The 20,698-nt window shown below is 52.9% G+C and overlaps 1 protein-coding gene across 22 annotated transcripts in view; it reads right to left on the reverse strand.

Moving 5' to 3' along the window:
• Positions 1 to 20,698, reverse strand: part of NFASC (neurofascin) — a 76,391-nt gene that overhangs the window by 22,640 nt on the left and 33,053 nt on the right. For 10 of the 22 annotated variants that reach the window (XR_009743662.1, XM_061454935.1, XM_061454925.1 and 7 more), the window contains 18 exons: positions 18,064 to 18,114; positions 13,428 to 13,539; positions 12,635 to 12,819; positions 12,198 to 12,329; positions 11,814 to 11,957; positions 11,344 to 11,455; positions 11,082 to 11,248; positions 10,614 to 10,761; positions 9,876 to 10,000; positions 8,986 to 9,021; positions 8,186 to 8,287; positions 7,897 to 8,094; positions 6,840 to 6,910; positions 6,002 to 6,224; positions 4,771 to 4,886; positions 3,457 to 3,661; positions 1,558 to 1,680; positions 807 to 980 (listed from right to left, as the gene is read on the reverse strand). Coding sequence is in view for 21 of the 22 variants with exons in the window: in XM_061454935.1 (XP_061310919.1) it covers positions 807 to 980; positions 1,558 to 1,680; positions 3,457 to 3,661; positions 4,771 to 4,886; positions 6,002 to 6,224; positions 6,840 to 6,910; positions 7,897 to 8,094; positions 8,186 to 8,287; positions 8,986 to 9,021; positions 9,876 to 10,000; positions 10,614 to 10,761; positions 11,082 to 11,248; positions 11,344 to 11,455; positions 11,814 to 11,957; positions 12,198 to 12,329; positions 12,635 to 12,819; positions 13,428 to 13,539; positions 18,064 to 18,114 (2,424 nt within the window). In the remaining variant the exon portion in view is untranslated. The remainder of the gene's footprint in view (positions 1 to 806; positions 981 to 1,557; positions 1,681 to 3,456; positions 3,662 to 4,770; positions 4,887 to 6,001; positions 6,225 to 6,839; positions 6,911 to 7,896; positions 8,095 to 8,185; positions 8,288 to 8,985; positions 9,022 to 9,875; positions 10,001 to 10,613; positions 10,762 to 11,081; positions 11,249 to 11,343; positions 11,456 to 11,813; positions 11,958 to 12,197; positions 12,330 to 12,634; positions 12,820 to 13,427; positions 13,540 to 18,063; positions 18,115 to 20,698) is intronic. The other 12 variants (XM_061454940.1, XM_061454939.1, XM_061454938.1 and 9 more) reach the window with 6 other exon arrangements.

Below are 20,698 nucleotides of genomic sequence, written 5' to 3' on the forward strand. Positions count from 1 at the left end.
CAGGAGGAATGACTTTTCCTACTCAGAGCCATTAGCTGGGGAGGGGGAGATGGAAGAGAGACAGAAACCCCATTATATCGGGGCACTAACCAAATCATAGGTCTCTTAGCAAATGCTAAGGAAAGGAAAGAGAAAGCTTTTGTCTCCCGCTGCTCCCTCAGGGCTCCTGAACTTTCACTTAGTTTGATGAATGTCCCACAATGGGCATTTGATCTGATTACGAACCTGGAGCTGGGGCTTTGCTTTGGAGGCTCAGGGCAGCTGCTGGTTATGGGGTGGCCGGGAGGTGGCCCTGGAGCCCCTGCCCTGGGGGATGCAACTGCTGCACCCCCTTCGAGCCACGTCAGAATCACTCACATCTGCCCCTTAGCTCATGCAGAGGCTGTAAACTGGAGCTTCACCTTTAGCACGGGCAGAGCAGGATGCCCTCCTGCTCCTGGGCACATGAGGAGCACCGGCTGCTTGAGGGGGCAGCAAGGTAGTTCCCTGGAGCATAGGACAGTATCCCCAGTCACCTCAATAGCGTTACTGCCGCAGTGTTCGATCCTGTCTGCCTATCTTTCTACCCATCCATCCATTCATTCATCTGTATCTATCTATCTATCTATCTATCTATCTATCTATCTATCTATCTATCCTATCCATTTCTCTGTCTGTCCTGCAGTAGAATGTAGCTGAGCACCAGTTGCTCTCTTGTACTGGTTGCCCTGTGACCACCCCATCCTGACCTGCAGTTTCTGGCTCACAGAGGTACCCTCGCCCCCTCCCTCCTCGGCAGAGCCAGGAGCTGGTGCTGCTGCACCTACCTTCATTCAGCAGGGCTGGGGACTCCTCCACCAGGGTTTCTCCTTCTCCCACCTGGGTCCGTGCGCGCAGGAAGAAGCGATAGCGCGAGATGGGGTCTGTCCTCTGCACGGTGAACTTTGTCTGGTTGGGAGAGAAGTTCTCTACCAGGGTTCGGCCTGTTTTGGATCCGTTAACTGGGGAGGAAAGGGAGGCGGTGGCGGCTTCAGCCTTGGTGCAGAGCACCCTGCGAGAGCTCCCTCATCGCCTCACCCCAGGGCCAGCCTGCGGTCAGTGCTCAGAGCCACAGCTGCTGCTCAGCGCACTTCAGTTGGTGGCTTTCGGGCTGGGGACCTGCTAGAGGGGATGCTCAGGGTTGTAGAGGCACAGCACAAGTACCAGGGTCTCGGAGGAGGCTGGACCCCCCCCCCCCCGCCCCAGGCACTGTGGGCTCTGCACTCCCAGCACATTCCTTATACAGCCAGGACCTTGTGAGCCCATGAACTGCTCGGAATGAGCCTGAAGGTCTTTAAATCAGAGATCAGGCTCATTTCCCTTCACTGGTGTGAGCTGCTGAGCACCCCCCACCCTCCCTGGTGCTGCAGCTGCCCAGCACTGCTCCAGGGTCCCCTCGGCACCACCGTGCCTCACCCTGTGGTCAGTCTCCAGCTCCTTATGGAGACCTTCCTGTGCTAGGGGAGGGGGTGAACAGCAGCAAGGAGCACGTTCAATGGCTCCATTATTATCACTAAGAAGATAACACATGGAACGTACAGGCTTGATATCTAAGGCTGTATCCTGTGAGGACTCCATTGGGATGCTCTGGGTGATCCCACTCCAGATTGATGATTTCCAGGTTTGGCTGTCGGATTCTTAAATACCGGGGGGAGCTGGGCACTTGGGAGGAGGATGGGAGCAGGGAGGAGAGGGAAAGAAAACACACAAGAGAACATACCTTACAATACTGTACACAGTGCAGGCTGAGTGCTGCACTCGACGCTCACAAATACACACACAGATCACACACTAAAGGTCAGAGAGCGACTGAACAAGAATCTGTGCCAGAAACCATGCACCAGGCCAGGGTTTTCAGCAGCGTGTGTGCAGGGAGCAGAAAGCAGAGCAGCTCTGCATGCAACCCAGCAGCACCGTGCCCGCACAGCACCCGCGAAGGATGCTGCAGTGTGAAGCAGAGCTATGACACAGTTCAGGGCCACTTCTCTATGTTATACACACATTTTACAGGTCTTATTTACAGCCCCCACCCAGCCCAGCATCTACATCTCATCTATTTATCTGTTGGAACAGTGAAAAAGAGTAGAGCAGCTTCTCTTATGGCAAAGCATCACTGTGTTACTGACACCTGGAGATCCAGAACGGGGCTGGTGCTGTGCATATACAGTGGTCCTTACCCTGAGGACTGGCTGCTGTTATGACTGCTTATTCAGAGCTAGTAAAGGAAGGAAAGCATTATACATTCTTGAATGCAGTTATTCTCCTGGCTTACTCATGATTGTGGTGTCTTAACTGGGGAAAGAACTCGGTGCTCTGATCTGAGGCATCAGTGATTTCTGTTTCTTATCCAGAAGTTTTGCAGAGTATCATTCAGTTTCCTAAACACCATTGTATGTTATATAGATAGAATGGATGGGCAGTAAAATAGCTTATGGTATAGGAAAAAATATATCAAGAGTTTCCTTATTGCAAGAGTCCGATCCACTATAATCACTTCAATCAGTGCCACCCATGTATGCATACAGCCACCCCGAACCCATACAGGTACCTCAAAATCTGTGTGCCTCTAACACCCAGGTAAAGCAGCTCCATCCAATGCCCCTGACTGCAAAACCACCCTATTGAAACAGTCCCTTCTCTTGGGACAAGCTGACTTGAGGCTGATCAAGTGAAACCCCTTAGAAAATGGTAAAACAGGAGCAAGAGTTCCTTGTGCAGCAGGAATGGGATGAAGGCGAGAAAGACCACCACAGTATTCTGTGTTACTTGAGACAGGATTTGCTTCCAGCCTCTACTCTTTTCTCCTCTTGCATTTTTGTGCTGTTCTGTGCCCAAAGATTCCTCACCAGCCTCTGGAAGTGCAGCTCCAACGGAAAGGTATCAGTGTGCCTATAAATAGCTCTTGTGACAGCAAGGAAATGAAAAGCTCAAGTTCATCCTTGACACAAGCTCTTTAACCAGAAGAATGAGGTGCTCTTGCCTGAACAGCCTGACAGGGTATCAGTGATGGGCTTTCAGGAGAAAAGCACTCGGGTCTTGGGCAGATCTGACTGCCGTTTACTGAGCACAACGAATACGTTCCCTCCTCTTCACCGACCCGCAGCGCAGGAAGGTGTGGGGACATGGGCAGGTCAGGCAGCAAATCAAGGGCAAGGGGCTGTGCTGTGCTGCTGAAACATCTCTCTTGCTCCACCTCAGAGCCGATGTGTTCGAAGCACCCGGAGGGCATTTTTGGGTGGCCGAGAGTGCCAGCAGTTGGCTCTAGGTGCGGAGATGTCACCTCTCCCGTGGTGACAAAGGCAGAGCCGTGTGACAGTGATGCTGCCCACAAGATGCTCGGCTGAATCTCATCCCTGGCACATCTCCGCAGCAGCATCACCTCTCCATGGAGCTGAACCACCCAAACCTCTCCCTACATCACCCCCCCAAGGAACCTACCTCCTTCTGGTGTGGGGAACTCCTTAACTTCACTGCGTGGCCCATCTCCTCTCCCGTTGGTTACAACCATCTCAAGCTTGTAGTTGCTGTAAGGAAACAGCCGGGACACTATGCCCCGGTTTCGGTCTCCAGGAAAACTCACATACTGCCGTTTTTTGGAGACCCACAGGTTCTTCAGCAAACTACTGTCTCTCCAGAAATAGGCCTTCAAGAAACATGCATGGCAAGTGAAGCTTTTCCTGTGTCAGGGTTGGTTTTCTTTCATTAACAAAAGCAGAGCAAAACTTTGCCTCTCCAAAGAGCATCTCGTGGCTGCAAGAAGCCTTTTAGAGGAGTTAATGAAGCTCCACGTCCCCCCAGGCAAGGCAGGTGAGTGGTGTTACCCGAGGAAGAGGCTGAGCACGGGGTTAGGAGCTTACCAAAGGTCACACAACACTCAGGTCAGACTACAAAGAGCTGTTTTCTGCTTCCCAAGCCCTAGGCATCAAGTGATTCTCCCTTTCTACCCGTAGTGATGGACAAGGAGAGGTGGGTCACGTCCAGGCACAAAGGAGAGCCTGCATTTGGGAAGTCTCCCATTTGAAGCCCTGGCTGTAAATCTTATTTCATGCAGAAATAAGATTCATTCAGAAAACAGACCAGAATGACAGCGCAGAGGCAGGAAAAAGGAAAGCAGTACCCAGGGAGCTTGCTTTATGCCCAGCACATCATTGGATTTGAAATGCTGTTTGCAGGACACGTACTTTTGGTGATGGCTTAATCTCTGTCCAGACTTTTGCTTGTTTTGAATGGGGTCTGTCCTCTGGAAATGGATGCTAGGTTTTTAGCAATAAATATTCACCATTAAAAGAAACCACACCACACCAGGATCCAAGCTGTCTTTAGTTGTCTGTCAGTACGACCGCTGGGTTTAGGCTTTGCAGGGGTTGGTGTCCATGAGAGATGATGTAGGAACTTTGGGGATGACAAAAACTTAACCTCTTGGTACCCATCGGAGGTGGCTCTTCCCACAGCCACCCCATGGGCAGCTCTAGAGGCAGGGGACACCTTCCTGCATGGGTGCAGCACCCCACGTCCCTCTCTGGGCGAACAAGGGCAGCCCCGCTTGCCTTTAGCACCTCAGATCCTGCAGCCCCAACCCTGTCCAGGCACCAAGCCAAAGCCCTTCATTGCTGGTGCTGCTCTGGAGCAGAGCTGGGTCTGCACCCAGCCATCCAAGAGGGGTTTGATGGCTGGAGGAGCGGTTTCTGTCATCCCCATTGCAGGAGGTTAGCTGTATTAATGGTGAGCACAGAGAGGTTTGGGGTTGCTCACTCTGTACTCCTTGAGCTGTCCCTGGATGGTGTCCAGGTGCACTCGGGTCCAGGTCAGAGCAACGGCAGTGCTGTTTAAAACTCTTATCCTAACATCCGTAGGCGCAGCCTTGGGATCTGAGCGGTCGGGATAAAGCAGAGTGTACGTTAGGTACCTGCGGTACCTGAAGACCAGACAGATGCCCCTCTGCCCCCCCATCATCTTTCCATTGTCAGGCTCTGCCATCCCTGTTTTCATGGGGGTGTTCATCTCCTTTTCTCCCTCCTTAAAGTCAGTTTCTGAGGGTTTCCAACCTTGATAGAATAGCAGTGACAGGCCCGTCCTCAGCCTCCTGGCTGCCTTCAGTTGGGGTCAGCAGAGCCTATGACCATGCAGATACACAGAACAGCATCACCTCCCTGCCCAGCACTCTTTCTCACTGACATGTGCATGCTTTAAAAGCTGACTGTTGGGTTTTTAGCATGGGAAGGGGAGAACTGAAACTGGATGAGCTTTAAGGTCCCTTCCAACCTAAATGAGTCAGGGATTCTATGGTTACCTGGCTTATCTACCTTACTTATTGGTACTCCTGAAGTCACACAGCCAGGGACCCACCACTGATGCTGCAATGCAAGGAATTAATATATGTTTGTTTAAAAATAAAGCTGTTGTCAGGAAATCTCATTATCCCAGCAGGATGAGAGTTGTTCAGGAGCTCGGATGCTACAGGCACAGAAAGTGATACCAGGAGCCCAGAAAGAAGGTGGAAAGAGTTAAACAACCTGGGGCTGTTCTGTGGGACCAGGCAGAGGTTTAGGATAAGCTGAGCCAGTGTGTGTTGCAAACAGGAGCCCAAGCCAGGGCCTTATAGAGAGGCACAAGAATCCAGTCCAGGATGAACCAAAGCCCTTATGGTTATGGGTAGCACCTCTCATCCGAGGTGAGGTCAGGGCAAGGAATTCAATGGGGGTTTAGCTGGAATACAGCCAATCCTCATCCTAAGGGAAATGTGACCATCTCCCAAACCCAAAGTGTTCTCTGGGTGCTCCAGAGAGCATGGGAGATGCTGAGTGAGCTGGGTCATGCAGGCAGGACCCAGGACAGAACCCAATGGCCAAGCCTCTTTCCCATGCCTGGAACTGGGTTTTTGTGCCCATTCAAGCAGTGCTGTGAACACGTCCCAGGCGCAGGCACCAGCTGGGGGGGGCTCCTGCCCTGAAACACTGAAATCTCTGCCTGAGGAAGTACTCACAATCTTCTCCGGAATAGCCGATGTAGGTGTCAGGCTCCGGTGCTCTGCCAAAGTCATTCTCTGCCTGCACCTTGATCTCATAGGGTACGTAGATGGGGGTGTTCCAGACAACATGCCTGGGCGCCTTCACCGTCTCATTGTACCAGCTCCCTCGGGGGTCCCTTCGCCTCCATCGCACGATGTACCTGAGGTTGGGCCCGTAAGCTTGGGTTGCATTCAGAGGCTTCATGGACCAAAACAGGAAAACAAAGTGAGGAGGAAGAACTGCATTGAACAACTGCTGTGGAGCTCTGAAACGTTCTGCTCAGCAGCTGGTTCTCATTTCATGCTCCACCAGCAAATCTCGAAGGAGGTCAATGCATTCATTCCCAGAGAGTCACATCCCAAGCCCTTGCCCTCCAGACCCCAGGCAGGACCAAGACCATAGCCTTATATTCCAGTCCATGCTGCTACTGCAGTCTCTATCCTCCTTACAGATGCTGGTTTGTGGGTGACACCTGCTGGTCCATGAGGAAAAGCAAGAGCTGCTCTGTGAGCCCTATGTACTGCTTAAGGGATCAGACCTCCTGAGCACCCTCCCTAACCTGCATCTCTGACCCAGCATCTTTTCTTTGGCTGACATAGTTCAAATGAGTGTTTTTGTCACAAACCTTCTCCTAGGCACTAACAATGGCCTCGCTTATAGATGCATCTTCTGCTTTTTATTCCCTTTCTGATCATGAAGGCGTTGGTACTCTGCGTGGTACCTCACACATGCTAGAGATGCTGAGTTCTCTCTGTCATGGCGTCTGTGACCCTGATGGTAAGATGCTGGGCCCAGCAGCACAGAAGAACTCACCGTCCAGGTGATCTCCATGTTGTTCTTCTGGGTCCCTGCACCTTGGACTCCTGTTGGGTTAATTTCAGGACCTGAAATTCACATTGAAATAAAATAAAGAGCAGTTCATAATGGTGGGGAATGACTGGCGCAGTAAAACCCCCTTCGCTGTGCAAGCCAAAAGTACTTCCAAGGCAGAAGTCGGTGGCCTGATTTTTCCAGAAGCTCCCATTCAGGTTAATGGAACAGGAGCCTCTCAGAGCTGGTGAAAACCAGGCCATTTATTTAGGAGCCTCTTTCCTGTTCTCCCTCAGAATGTCCTACATTGACAGAGCCATTGTGCCCCGGGAGCCGAGTCCTCCGCTTGGCATCTGAAACAGGACGAGTAATGCCCAAACCCAACACTAGATGCCAGCCGATACCGCAGACGAGGCTCTGCAATCGTTACAGTGCGAAATGCCGCGCAACGGCAAAGCTGGTGAATTCCCAGTGGGAATTCTCCCAGGAATTCCACAGGGCACAAAAACTGAAGACAAAAGCCTTGGTTGTGGGCTGGGACCATAAAAACGGGCAGGGACCCCTTCCATAGAGCAGCTTGCTCCAAGCCCGTGTCCAACCTGGCCTTGGGCACTGCCAGGGATGGGGCAGCCACAGCTTCTCTGGGCACCCTGTGCCAGCGCCTCAGCACCCTCATAGCGTGGATGTGGGCTCCTGGCCAGCTCTGGCAGTGGAATTAGCAATTTTGGAACAAAAATGCCTTTTACACTCGAGTCTCATTTTCCAAGAGGCTTCGGAGCTTCCTGCGGTCAGAAAGGATGAAAGCCTTGCTTTAGGGAGCTTCTCTGTACCACAGAACCGGCCTTTCCTTCCACAGGCTCTGCTGGAGTGACCTTTGCATCAATCTTTCCATCTGAGTAGTGCTGCATGGACCAGCTCATTCCCTCACCTGTGCGCATCTGTTCCTGTTACAGGAGCTGGGAGCATGCACCACGAGGAAGGGGTCTACATGGAGAGTGGTGGCCAGGAGCTAAGAACAAGAAGTCTCCACGGCAAGAGGGAGCGGGTGGGTGGTACTCACGTGCCCCGTTGGTCTGGTAGCGCTCGGAGGGCACGCTGGGCAGGCTGCTGCCCACATCGTTCACTGCTATCACCCGGAACTGGTAGTTGACGTAAGGAGAGAGGCTGAGGATGGCCGAGTTGACGCTGCCGGGGTACCGGGAGTGGTTGTGCCACATGCCAGGCTGGAACCGGTCCTCCTCAAACTGGACGATGTAGTCTGGGGGAGAGGATGGGAGCTGGGGTTAAGGGCTCAGCTCGCAAGGGGACGGGAGGAATGGGATGGACGCGGGCAGAGGGTGCGGTGGCACCTGTGATGGGGCTGTTGTTGTCGTCACCCGGAATCCACGTCAGCCGCACGCTCCTCTCGGCCAGGTCCGACAGCTCCAAGTCCCGGGGCCGGTCGGGTCGTTCTGGTGGCCGAGTAACAAGAGAAATGAGGCTGGGATTGTCCCGGGAGCGAGTCCCGTTCCCATCGCTTCGCCCTGGCTGCCCCAGCCCGCACCCAGGACATGAACTCCATTCACATCCTGCAGCTCTTGGTGGAGCAGAGCAAACGCGCTCATGTTCTAATAGTGCCATGCCTTGAAACCCTGCCCGCTGCTGGGTTTTCTCAGGCAGTAAAGCACAATATAGTGGCTGAGCAGGGGGACAGAAGAGCTTACAACAAACTACATGCAGCGGTCCAAGAAATAAATGTGAACAAATGGAACAAAGGACACAAAACCTCAATGAAAACTAGTTAGAAATGCAGTGGGCACCAACCCTGGTTTCTGTATCTGCTCACAACCCACAGGGTTGCACAGAACCGGCTCATGCAATAACAGTAAGAACTTCCTTCCAATCAAAGGTCAAGGGATTAGCGATTTGCTTTTCTCCCACCAGGGCTCACCATTTCCAGGTATGGGTAAAGCCACTCTTGCACTCTGCAAGTGGGACACACAGGACCTTCCTACCTGCGGCCATCTGGATGGGTTTTCAAGGACAACCTGGGCAGGACTTGGAAGCTTCAGCTCCCACCTTTTCAGCTGTTTTCTGCTGGTGTTATTGGCAAGGCAAAAGAAAATCATTTCACAAAGTAAAGCAAACACCATGAATTAGTGGTGATTACCTTTGGGTAAGTCTCTCAAACGGTTAGCGGGGACGGCTGCAAGGTAAGACATTGGTTGTTAACGGGGTTAGTTTGGTCTTTAAGTCTGGGTGGCCAGAGCAGCACCTGGCAAACAGAAAGTTACACATAAAATCATGGATTACAGAAGGATCCAGCCCTGCCTGGGGACCAGAGGAGGGACAGCACAGAGAGCTCCAGGCAAGCTCTGCACACCTTTATCCATCCTTGTAGTACACAGCAAAGGGAGACATCAGCCTGTTATAGAGTTGATTAGCTATTAGGGGAGAAGGAAGGGAAATAACTCAAGCCGTGTCAATCATTGGGCATGTGTGCTCATGTTGCACTCTTATAGGGCACTGTGGGTCTGTGCCAGCAGCACTGCCAGGTTGGGGCCCTCTGTGAATGCAGCAAGACCTGAGGTGGCCAAGAGCAGGGATTGATGAACTGTGTTGTACCAATAGATCTCACAGGGTACATAAATGGGAATGGGGAAGGGGCTTAGGTTTGTCACTGTCTGCATTGCAAAGGGGACCTGCAAGGTCACCCCTGGGTTTGCAGTGTTGCTCAGCACCCTGACATTCAGTTCAATTCAGTGACAAATTCAGGGCTGTTCTCCCAGAGCTTCAGCGTCCACATTTGGGTATTTTTAGCTCTGTAATAACCACTCTGGGTTTTTTTTGTCTCAAATGCAAGTTTCCCTCAACTCATTCAATGCCATTGTCTGAGCCGGAGATCAGGCAGCGTGTCCTTGCCGAGTCCTGCAGCAATGGAACAATTGCTTTGCCAGCATCTCCTTGAGCATCTCTGCTTCAGAGGACAATCCTGTGATCACCTTTTCCATCTGACCTTCAGCTTGTTCTATTAAAACAAAGCACTTAGGACAGCCTTACCTAGTACAGTGAGGTAGGCTTTAGCCGAGTCCTTGTCCAGCTCCGTGCTGGCTACGCAGGTATAATCCCCTTGGTCCTTCTCAGCCACACCATATATTGTCAGACCATCATCTTCTTTCTTCATCCTGAAAGGGATGAAAATGATGATCACACAACTGTGCCCGAGTGCATTAGGCAGCAGGATTGAGGTCTAAGTGTTCTCTGATAAAATACATATAAAAGCCCAAAGAGAACAGGAGTACATCGCTGGTCTGAAGATGGTATCAGCTAAGGACGTGTTGAGTTATTCTGGGAAATCTCATTTTCTAAGGAATAAGTGAATGTGCTCTGCTGTGTACAGGGAATAACCACACTTTTAGGACTGCAGTCTCAGTGGTTCACGTCCTGTGATCACATCTCGCTGCTTGAGAAGGGAGTCAGCTATGGAAAAGGAAATTGTAGTTGGACCTGATAGCAGATAAACGTTCATGTTGAAGTAGCTTGTTGTTAACCCACCCCTTTGCCCCAGGTGTCCTGAAATAGCTGTAAATAAAACCTATGAACTCCTGGTTTACTGATAAATCAATATTATTTGCTAGGCAAGAGCTGTTGGAAGGAGCTGGTAACATTCTAAGTGTCAAGAAGAGCCAAGGTTGCCTAGATGAGGCCTCCACGTTCATCCATATTATCCGTGGTGACTCCTGAGACGTTCACCGCCCCAGGCGGATGAGAGGCCCCACGGCAGTGCTGCCCACAGACCTGTTCCCCATGTACAGGGGTGCGTTGTCCTTCAGCCAGGTGACGGCGAGCCTGAGCGTGGGGTCGTGCTTTACGCGGCAGTGGAGGTGCAGCATGGAGCCCCTCTTCACCACTTGGTCTTCGGGGCCTCTCACGATCCTCGTTGGGTCTGCAGCAAGGCAGGAGGGAAGCGTCAGGCACCGAGCTGCTGGGCTTAGCTCAGGGACGAGTGGGGTCACTTGGGAAGGACAAGCAGGCACGTCAAGTGCTCGGCCAGCTTCCTATAGTGAACTGTCCAATGTTATACAACATTAAAAGGGAACATCTCTACCATGGTCTGGATTCCAGCTTCAAATGACAAGTGCCCATCCTGCCGACGGGCTGCTGGAGCCCACAGCCCAACCCTCCCTTAACCTGAACTATTCTTTCTGCTGCAAGTTTCAGGGGACCCAAGAGACCATCTTGACCCAGAGCCCTTCGTGCCCCTACCTTTAACCTCCAGGCGAACCTGGGCCTCTGCTTTGCCCAGGATATTGGTAGCGACGCAAGTGTAGATGCCCTGGTCCTCCTTCCGAGCCATCTCCATCTCCAAGCTCCCGTTCTCATGTGCCTTGTAGTTTCCTCCATCCAGCGTGTTCCCCTGGCCGTTCTTAAACCTCACAACACCACAGAGTGCTATTGTAAGGGAAGAAAGAGGAAACCTCCCCTTCCTAACCCTCTGGGCTGGCAAGGGATGTGCTGCAGCTCTTACCATCTCAGGGTGGGGATGGGTGAGCCAAAGAAGGGGCAGTCAAGTCGGGTCCTGTTGTTTTGAATCACTTTGATGAGCTGATTGCGGGGGGCCAGTATCCGTGGGGGCACATCTGCAAAGAGCAAAATCACAACCATTGAGAAAGAAAACGACAGTGCCCAGTTTCTGCCATTCCCTTCCCATTCACCCTCCCCACTCTTCCGTGTTGGCACTTTCAAGACTCAGTAAAGCTTCTCCATTCCCTCTTTAACCTTGCTTTCATCTTAGCACCAGCAGGACTTGCTCAGCCTTGCCTGGCTTTGCAGGTTCATGGCAATGGGCTTCTGCTCCATGTGCCTTTGTGCATTAGCCTCAGAGCAGCTAACACAAAGAGGAAAGCACATAGAGAACTTCTGCAGGGAAAACTCGGAAAACTCGAGTATGGGGCATTCATCTGCCATGAGCAGGGTTCATCTTCCATCAGGACTTACCCAGGACACTGACAAAGGCATTGGCAAGGAGGTAGCCATGCTCGTTGGATGCATTGCACTGGTACACGGCACTGCTGCCGATCTGGGTATCCCGAAATACAATGGTGTCTCCAGCCACCTCTCGGCTCGGGTTGGGGGGAGAACCTGCAAAACAGAGAGTGCTCCTTCAGCTAAGATTCACCAGAGAACATCATGATGCATCCCTCTGCCTGCAGACCAAGCCAGGCGAGGGTACAGCCTGCAGAGACACGGCTCAGCTGGCCTCAGCTCAGACCAGCGGGTGGTTTATGCGCTGTGATGCTGGAGCCCACGCACGCAGCTCAGCGGGTGCCTGGCTCTCATGGTCAGATCCTTGGCTGGGAGGCACGGCCTCTCCCTGCTCACCTTCTATAGGCTCGCCGTTCACCAGCCACTGGATCGCCGGCTTGGGGTTCCCGTTGGCGCGGCACACCAGCCTGCCGTCCTCACCGGGGGCCAGGATGAGGTTTTGGGGTTCATCCAGCCAGTACGGAGCAGCTTTAAAACACACCAACGCACCGGTTATAACCGCAGCAGCACGACCTCACCCAGAACCCCCTCTCTGCTGAGCTAACGTAGGCTTCCCCGGGTGCCCAAGGGGGGAAAGCCTCTTCCCCCCCATCTGTGGCCACACAAACACGCAGCCACTGATATCAGCGGGGCCCTGCTGGGTTACACACGTCTCACACTGCTTTCGGGTCAGTTTGGGCAAGCAGCGAGGGTGGCTGGATCCAGCACAGAGGAGCCCCTTCCATGCTGCTGGTCGGGAAGGGCAAAAAGACAGCAAGGTAAAGGTGACGTACCCTTCACTCTCACCGAGATCGTGTGGCGGATGCTGCCCATCTTGTTGGAGGCCAAGCAGAAATACTCCCCGGAGTCCTCCTCGGAGACATTGGAGATACGAAGAGCCTTGTTGAAGTTCTCCAGCTTGGTTTTACCGACTGGGAGCTCTCCTCCTTTCTTGTACCACATGATGTCCGGTGCTGGTCTAAGGAGAGGGGAGGAGATAAATCCTTTTGCAAGGCAAGAAAATGACTCCTAAGAAAACAGTTGAGAACCTTGTCCTCAGTGGGGAACCACCCTTGGACAGTGAGCGCCCTGCTCCTGTGAACAGGGCTGCAAAACTCTGCTCTCCTGTTCCTCCATGTTCTTACACTCCAAGGATGTTATGACAGCTAAAAGGAAAGGAACGATGCTTTCTGCACCACTGATTCACTGGGAATGCCAACACCAGAGGGACGGGGAGCTCTTGGAGTGAGTCCAGGGGAGGGCACGGAGATGCTGCGAGGGCTGGAGCAGCTCTGCTCTGGAGCCAGGCTGAGAGAGCTGGGCTGGGGCAGCCTGGAGAAGAGAAGGCTCCTGAAGGGGAGACCTGAGAGCAGCTCCAGTGCCTGAAGGGGCCAACAAGTGTTCAAGGCCAGGCTGGATGGGGCTTGGAGCAAGCTGCTCCAGTGGAGGGAGTCCCTGCCCATAGCAGGGGGTGGAACTGGAGGAGCTTTAAGGTCCCTTCAGCCCAAACTATTCCGGGATTCTGTTCTATGCTTCAGCATCCTGGTGCCAGGCCACCCTCTCCCCATCTCCACCAGCGGTACATACACTCCTGAAGCGATGCACTCCAGCAAGAGGTCCACTCCTCTGAGCACCATCTGACTGCTTGAGGTTCCATAGGGATACATGAAGCTGGGGGTCGTCTCCGTAATCCCTCGGGCTGAAATCAGCAGGAGAGAAAGAAAACAAACACACAAACAAAACACAGTGCTTTTAAACCATCCTTTGGTGCAGCAGCGGGGAGGGCACGTAAGGGGTGGGAGTACACAGTGCTTGCAGGGGGGAGCTGTCAAGTTCCTGGTCAAGCCTGGGATGCTGAACTCATCTGGAGAGTGGAGGAGGGCTCAAGGTAATATTTAAAGTAAAAATGGGTGGAGAGGGAATGTTTGGGAGGCAGAGAGGTAAAGGAACAGCAAAGGATGGGCAGAGGGAACTGAGCCGCAGGGATGGTCCCATCACCATCAGCTCCCAATGGGGCAGTGCTTTCCTGCCTGCCCCTGCCTCTAGCACAAAGAAATGGTCTGAAATCAGATGAGACTTGGAAATCCTGATGGACACAACATGTAGTGAAAGACAAAGGGAACAAATGGGCACAGGAAGGGTTTACTTGGACAACTGAGCTGCTTTGCAACAGGGATCTCTGAAATATGGAGCATCCCAGCACTGTCTGGGGCTCCAGCAGCACCAGGGAGGTTTCCCACCCTTACATGGAGCTGCTGGACCTGGAAGGACAGTGTCCTTTGGGAAGGAACAACTCAGCCACCAAAAGGGCAAATTTCAGGACTGGACAAGAATGTTGAACAGGAGAAAACCAGGATAAGACAGGAGATGACTCTACACGTACACACAGCGAAGGTCTCTTCGTAGGGCACAGAAATCTGTTATTAATGGAAAAAATTCCATTAATAAGTGGAATTATTAAACTAGATCTTGATCAGTGAGGACAAAACAGGATGAGATGGGCTTGAAAGCAGCAGTAGCAGAGATGGAGGTTACGAGATTAGGAGAGGGGACAGAATGGCCGGGGCTGGCACAGGGTCACTGCAGATACCAAATGGGTCTGTGGGAAGAGCCCATGGAGCAGGATCTCGGGGTGCAGAATGATCCCTTTCCTGCTTCTTCGATGAGCAGGAGGCAGCCGGGGTGCCCAGCACCATGAGGCTTTTGGGGATGCCCACAGCTATTTGGGAAGCCTCCCCACGCACTCTGGTAGAGAAAAAGGGCTGGGAAGAGGGAGGGCAAGGGCTGGTCACGGAGTTGCCATCAGCTGGCCCGAGGGAAAGGCTGGGACTGGGCTCACAGTGGGGGCGAACCCAACCCCAGGAGTTGAACCGAGCCTTTGAGACGAGCCCGGAGCCGGAGCCCAGGCGCACACACGCACCCCACCGCTCCACACCCCGATCCCGCGGGATCCCGGCAGCGCGTGCTCCTCAGCGGGTTAGTCAATTATTGGATTAATGGATTACCAGGAAGGCAAATCTTGCCCTTATCCTGCAGGGCCAGCTCCTGGGGCAGGCACCGCCAGGCTGGTCGCTCGCCTGCTTCTGGGGAGGATCGCATCCTGGTTAACCCCAGCCAGCCCATGCCGGGGCTGCGCCGGGAAGGACAGAGCCAGCGCCTGGGCTTAGAGCTGGTGTTCATCATCAGCTCCCATCCCTCTGGCCAGCCTCATGAACTTCTCTCTGCTCACGCCATTAGGAGAGTGGGATAAGGCTCTATAAGCCACTACTGGCCTTTCTTAGCCATCAGGCTGTGCATTTCACCCCCACAATGAACCACTTGCTCAGGAGCCCGGGTCATAACTAGAAGAGATAAGCAGCAATGTAAGCTAGATTTTACAAGCCATATATTAATGATGACAATTAAAAATAAGGGAGATAAATTAGTATCCTATCCACTTGCTTAAGAAAACCGACAGCAACGCTGCAGAGCTGATCAGCTTCTTGCCTTAGTACAGCATTCCTAATCCATATTTTGTTGTTTAGAACAGGGAGCAGCCAGGAATTCTCTCAGGCAGAGGAACTGCTCCAGCTGGATGCTGTCAGACAAACAGCAACGTTTCACTCGTGTTTGGATGGAACAGAACTGGAAAAATAAATCCTGTGGCTATTTATTACTGCTCAAAAATGGGCTCTGCTTCCAACCTATTGCTGCTGTGTCTCTGTGAAACTGGACCCGTTCAGCTGCGAACAAGGTATCCCAGGAATGGGCACTTCTCACCTACCCCTCCCCACAGCCCTGACCCAAGGCATCTGAAGATTGAACATCAACTCGTGTTGCTGCTGAAAGGCAATAATGGGAAGGAGCACGTGGAGGCACATCCCATCTGTTCCCTCCTGCACACTGAAACCAGCTTTAAATCATCCCGCGGGTTTGCCAAAGGAAAAAGAACAAACCAGACTTTCATTTCCATTTATAAAGGAACGAGGTGAGAAGCTTCTGCTAATAAAGGATTCAATTAATCCTTTCAGATCCTTTTTCTTTCAGAGCTGCAGACAGTTTGCCCAGGCAATTAAGCTTTGCAGCAAGGAAATCCCTGCACCCATAATGAGACACGGGGAGAGGGGCCTGGAGGAGTCTCCCGGATGCATCCCCCACAACTGGCCTGGCCCTTGTGCAGTTTGAGCGTCCCACAAACCGCTCGTGCCCCACATCCACGCCAGCCGGGCCCACATCCCGAGATGAGCTCGGGCACATCCATCACAGACTGCTCCCGCTGCAGCCCATCCCTGCACGCTCTGCAGAGCCCTGTGCCTGCTGGCTCTGGAGCTGAGCCCGTGCCAGAGGGACCAGCACCCCAAGGCAGAGGGTCCAAGAGCCCCAGGTCTCCCAAAACCTAAACCACGTGGGAGACAAGTCCCTATTCCCCACTCCCCACCCCTAGGAACTTGCTTTGCTGCAGCTGGTTCCAGCGGCCAGGATGGCTGGATGGGGCATTCCGGGGAGAAACACAGGCTTAGCAGAAGGAAAAAGGGCTGAGGGTAAGAAGCTTATCAGCAGATCATTAAGGAATGCTGGTTGGAGCTCAGGTTTGCACAGGAGTGTGAGTGAGTGATCTGAGCCCACTGTTCCATAAAGCATTCCAGGGGATGGTAAGTGCACATAGCCCATATCATGCAAATACCAGACAGCTCTGCACCTATGAACAGAGATCTGTGAGGCTGTGCAGATAAGATCCCATTTTCCTACCCAGGTGACTACTGAGCATCCTTTTTCCCTGCACAAAGATGCGGAGCAGGAGATCAAGAAGCCCACAACCACCTCAGTGGCTCTCCCTCCCCAGCTGCAAGCACCAAAGCAGTGCCCAGCCAGCATGAAGGTGTCCTCTTTGAAATGCAAGCACCATTTACACTCTGAGGTGCATGATACATTGAGAGGGATGCTCACCACTGGGTTTCTCTGGTCCCTGGCCCCATATGCCTTTGATGGAGGCATCACCCATGCTCAGCTCTCTTCGAGGCATGATGCAGCTGTTGCAGTTCCCATTGAAGCTGATTTTGCCAGCAATCCCCTTCCAGAGCCATTTGTACAAATGCCTTCAGACTACACCCAGCCCTTTCTCTGCCACCAGCACGTGCCCAAGGCTGGTTCCTCTGCTGAGCTCCTCAGCATCCTCAGGAACCTCCCAGTCCAGTGAGATGCTGCATCATGGTTCCCTCGACTCTCATGGGGACACTGCACCCAGTGTCCTCACCTGGCACATCCTCCTCTCCTCACACTCCAACTCTCTCTGCTCTAAGCTGGCAAAAGCACTTCTTGTCCCCCAAAGTCCCCATGGAAAAGAAATTGTGCCTGGGTTCTGCAAGGCACAAAGCAAGCTGGGGCTGCAGGTGGGAAGCTGAGCAAGACTTCGCTATAGGACATGGCTGGGGACCAGTGTGGGGTCCCCATAAGCAGCAAGGGGGGCACAAAGCAACCCCCTGCCCACACCAGTACTGGCCTGCAGCAGTCAGGCTCTGTGGTGGTCTCTGGTTCACCCCCCTGGTAGTGCCTGTGCTCCCCGCAAACAGCCCCGTGTCCCCCCCATGCAAACCCCTGCTGCTGCCCGCGTTATCCCACCCCATCCATGACACTGCCAGTCTGTTCTCAGCACCGGGAGCCACGTGCTTTGTGTCTGAAGCATAATTTGAGTCTGGGATGGGCTCTCCCAGCAAACCCAGGCTCCGGAGGTGATCTCCCTGCGCAGACAAAGGGGAAGAGCCTCAGACAGCATCCAGTGCATGCACAACATCATCACAAAGAAACAAAGCACCCGGAACCAAACACTCCTTTTTGTCCCCTTTTCTCCCCGTGTTTAGCTGCAAACACAACAGATGCTCTTTCTGAAGACAAGGAGAGGGATGGTGGGTCTTATCTTTACATTATGAGCCTTTGCTGAGGACAAGCCACCTCTTCAGCAAGGTAGCAGCCTGGGCTTACTCGGGCCAGACCCTATGAACCCAAACACCTCTCGAGCCTCCGTGTATCTGGTTAATTCACTTAAAACTCAATCACTGGGAACAGTGAGAACTTCAGGGGGGGTTTATCACCCTTTGGCTCATTTTGCCCCACTTGTTTTGGCAAAGTTGAGGCCACAACCCACATGTGGGGACACGGGCACACACAGAGGGGTTAGCAGGAGTCAGTCAGGTTAGGCAGGAGGGGGTTAACCCGTGGAGGTCTCCAGCAGCCAGCGTTGACTCACCACTGTACATGGCAGTGTGATTTCGTAAGGACGTTTCGTTATGGGGTTTCTCTGCAATAAACAAAAGACCATGAGCGTCCCGAGGGCCACAGAGGGGCAGGGGCCAAAGCACTTCCCAGAACACGAGAGCAAGGCAAACAGGGAAGAGCAGGGACACAAACACACTCTGAGCACAGCTGCCTTCCAGGACAGACACCACAGCAACAAAGGGGAGGCAAAGAGGACTCAGTCCCTCCTATGGGAGGGGAAAACACATCAATGGGTGAAAACTGCATCATAAACATTTCCTTGGGGTGTTCTGTTTGTTATAAAGACATTTATATCTTTGGGGAGGGGGGGAATAGATCTGTTCCGTTTGGAGAAGAAAATGGGGTTTCTCTCAGTTAACTGAAGGAAACACATTCCAGCTCCTCTTTCCCAGCATAAGGCACAGGCTGGACCCAGCCAAACAACTGCATAACAGTGCAGAAGGTCATGGGGAAGATGAACAAATAATAACAATAATTAGGTCCTAAAAGCACAATCTGGTGGAAAATCCCTTTTCATTTCCAGATAATTAAAGTAGATGTTGCCACGTGCAAAGCACCAGCTTTTCAGTAACCCGCTGCTCTGGTGTACTGACAGCCACCACCTCTGCTGGAAGAAGAAAGCCCACAACTGCTGAGGACCTGCCCTCAGCTCACACCGCAACCCAAAGTAGAGCTTTGGTGTCCAAGAACACCCTGGTTCCCGCTAGGATGTGGCACAGCCATGCTATGGAGTCATCTGCCCAACAAGAGGTGCCAGAGGCTGTGTTGGCTACCACATAGCTGTCCCCCTGAGCCTGAAGTCAACAGCCACACACCATGGGTCTGTGCAAGGGCATCAGGAGAGCCCCGCAGATGCCCAGGGGGTACCTGAACCTGGATACCAAGTGTTTAAGGCCAGGTTGGACAGAGTTTGGAGCAACCTGCCCTAGTGGAAGGTGTCCCTGCCCATGGCAGGGGTTGGAACTGGAGGAACTTTAAGGTTCCTTCCAACACAGACCATTCCAGGAGTCTGTGATTCACCAGAGGATCTCTGTATCACTCCCCAAAAGCTTTGCATTTTCCTCCTCTGGCAGCCCAGGGCATGGCAACCCCATGCAATGATTTCTCAGCAGCTGATGAACTTCCTTTAAGGACAGGCAATGCTCCTGTCTTAAGGCTGAGATGATGGAACAGCTTGAGACAACGCGAGCTCATCTCCTTTGAACATCATAAAGAACTTTTTGTACCCAAGCTGAAGAGGAATTAGACCCTCAGTTCTTTACATTATAAGGGCCTCTGTGCAGCTCTTGGGATGGGGTTTGCATGTGATGATAATAGAGCAGAAAGGAAAGCGTAAAGAGGATCCAGGAGAACTGAAAGCCATTTCTACAGAGCTCAGGAGCAAAATGCTCTGGTGGCACCTGAGTGTGCAGGAGGGGAGCTTGTATCTGTTCACAGGAACCAGAACCTCTTCCACATGTTCTCTAGAGCTGCACAAATCGGGATGGAGCCTTTGGAGGCTCAAGTGACCACAGGTCTTTGTTTGCCAGGACTTCTCCAGCTCACACTAGTGCAGGGCTCAGTCCTTCCCCAACAGGTCCCCCCGCTGTCCGGCCAGCTCTGTGCACACATGAGGAATACTCACAGTTAACTCCCTACACACATCCCTCACCATTAGCAAAGAGCTGATACTCTTTGTCTTGCTGATTCTCCACTCATGCTTTGCACCAAGGAGAAGCTGTTACGATAAAAGTGCAAACCCCCCCCAGCCCTGTGTGCTCTCACATCACTCTCAGCTCACTTTAACAGCATTACTTCTCATTTAAGCTGCTGCAAGATCCAGTTAAGCTCCTAACGCCAGGATCTGGGAGCACCTTGTGCCTGCTTCGTACAGGAGTCTGCTCCCCAAGCCTTGCATCTGCCAGCACGCACTTACAGGGAACAGGAGATGGCTCCTGCCCGATGGCTGGGGCGCAGATGCTGTTCCGTGCTGACTGCTGCCCTGCACATCACACACACCCCGAAGGAGAGCCCAAGCTCTGCAGGACCCGCACCAGCTCCAGAGCATCGCGTCCTGCAGCGCTCTGGCGTGAAACGTTAGCATCAGGAGCAAACCTGCCTTCAAGCATGCCTGGAGAGAGCCACGCACGTGTTCCTCCTGCTCCCCAAGCCAATGCTCCTCACCGCGGTGAAGTACACGAAGTGAAGTGCATGCAGAGCCCAGGGGCTCAAGCCCTCCTGTGATCACATTCCAGAGCAAAGGAACAGCTCCTGCCCCATAGGTAAATCCTGAGCTGTGCAAGGTTCACACACACTCAGTCCCCCAGTGCAGCACCCGCACATGAACCTGGAGCAAACCAAGGCTCTTCCCAGCTTTTCCAACTAGGGAAGCATCACTTGATACTACACATTTCCTTCAGGATGGGGACAGTGCCCCACTTGTGTTGAAATGCTTTCCAGTCTACCCCAGACACGCAGATACCCGCACCGAGCTGCCTCTGCATCCCTCAACCCTCATCCACACCGGTTCTTGTCCTACCCTAAATGAAACGCAGGAAGCCGCTCTTCTCCCTGGTAGCTCTCAGTGCCGTCAAGGACCGAAATCAGGTGTGTGGAAGGAAAATCCT

Source organism: Pezoporus flaviventris, unplaced genomic scaffold, assembly GCF_033815535.1.
Source record: "Pezoporus flaviventris isolate CSIRO_AGI_PZ_B2104156 unplaced genomic scaffold, CSIRO_AGI_Pfla_v1 ptg000017l, whole genome shotgun sequence".
Taxonomy (NCBI): domain Eukaryota; kingdom Metazoa; phylum Chordata; class Aves; order Psittaciformes; family Psittacidae; genus Pezoporus; species Pezoporus flaviventris.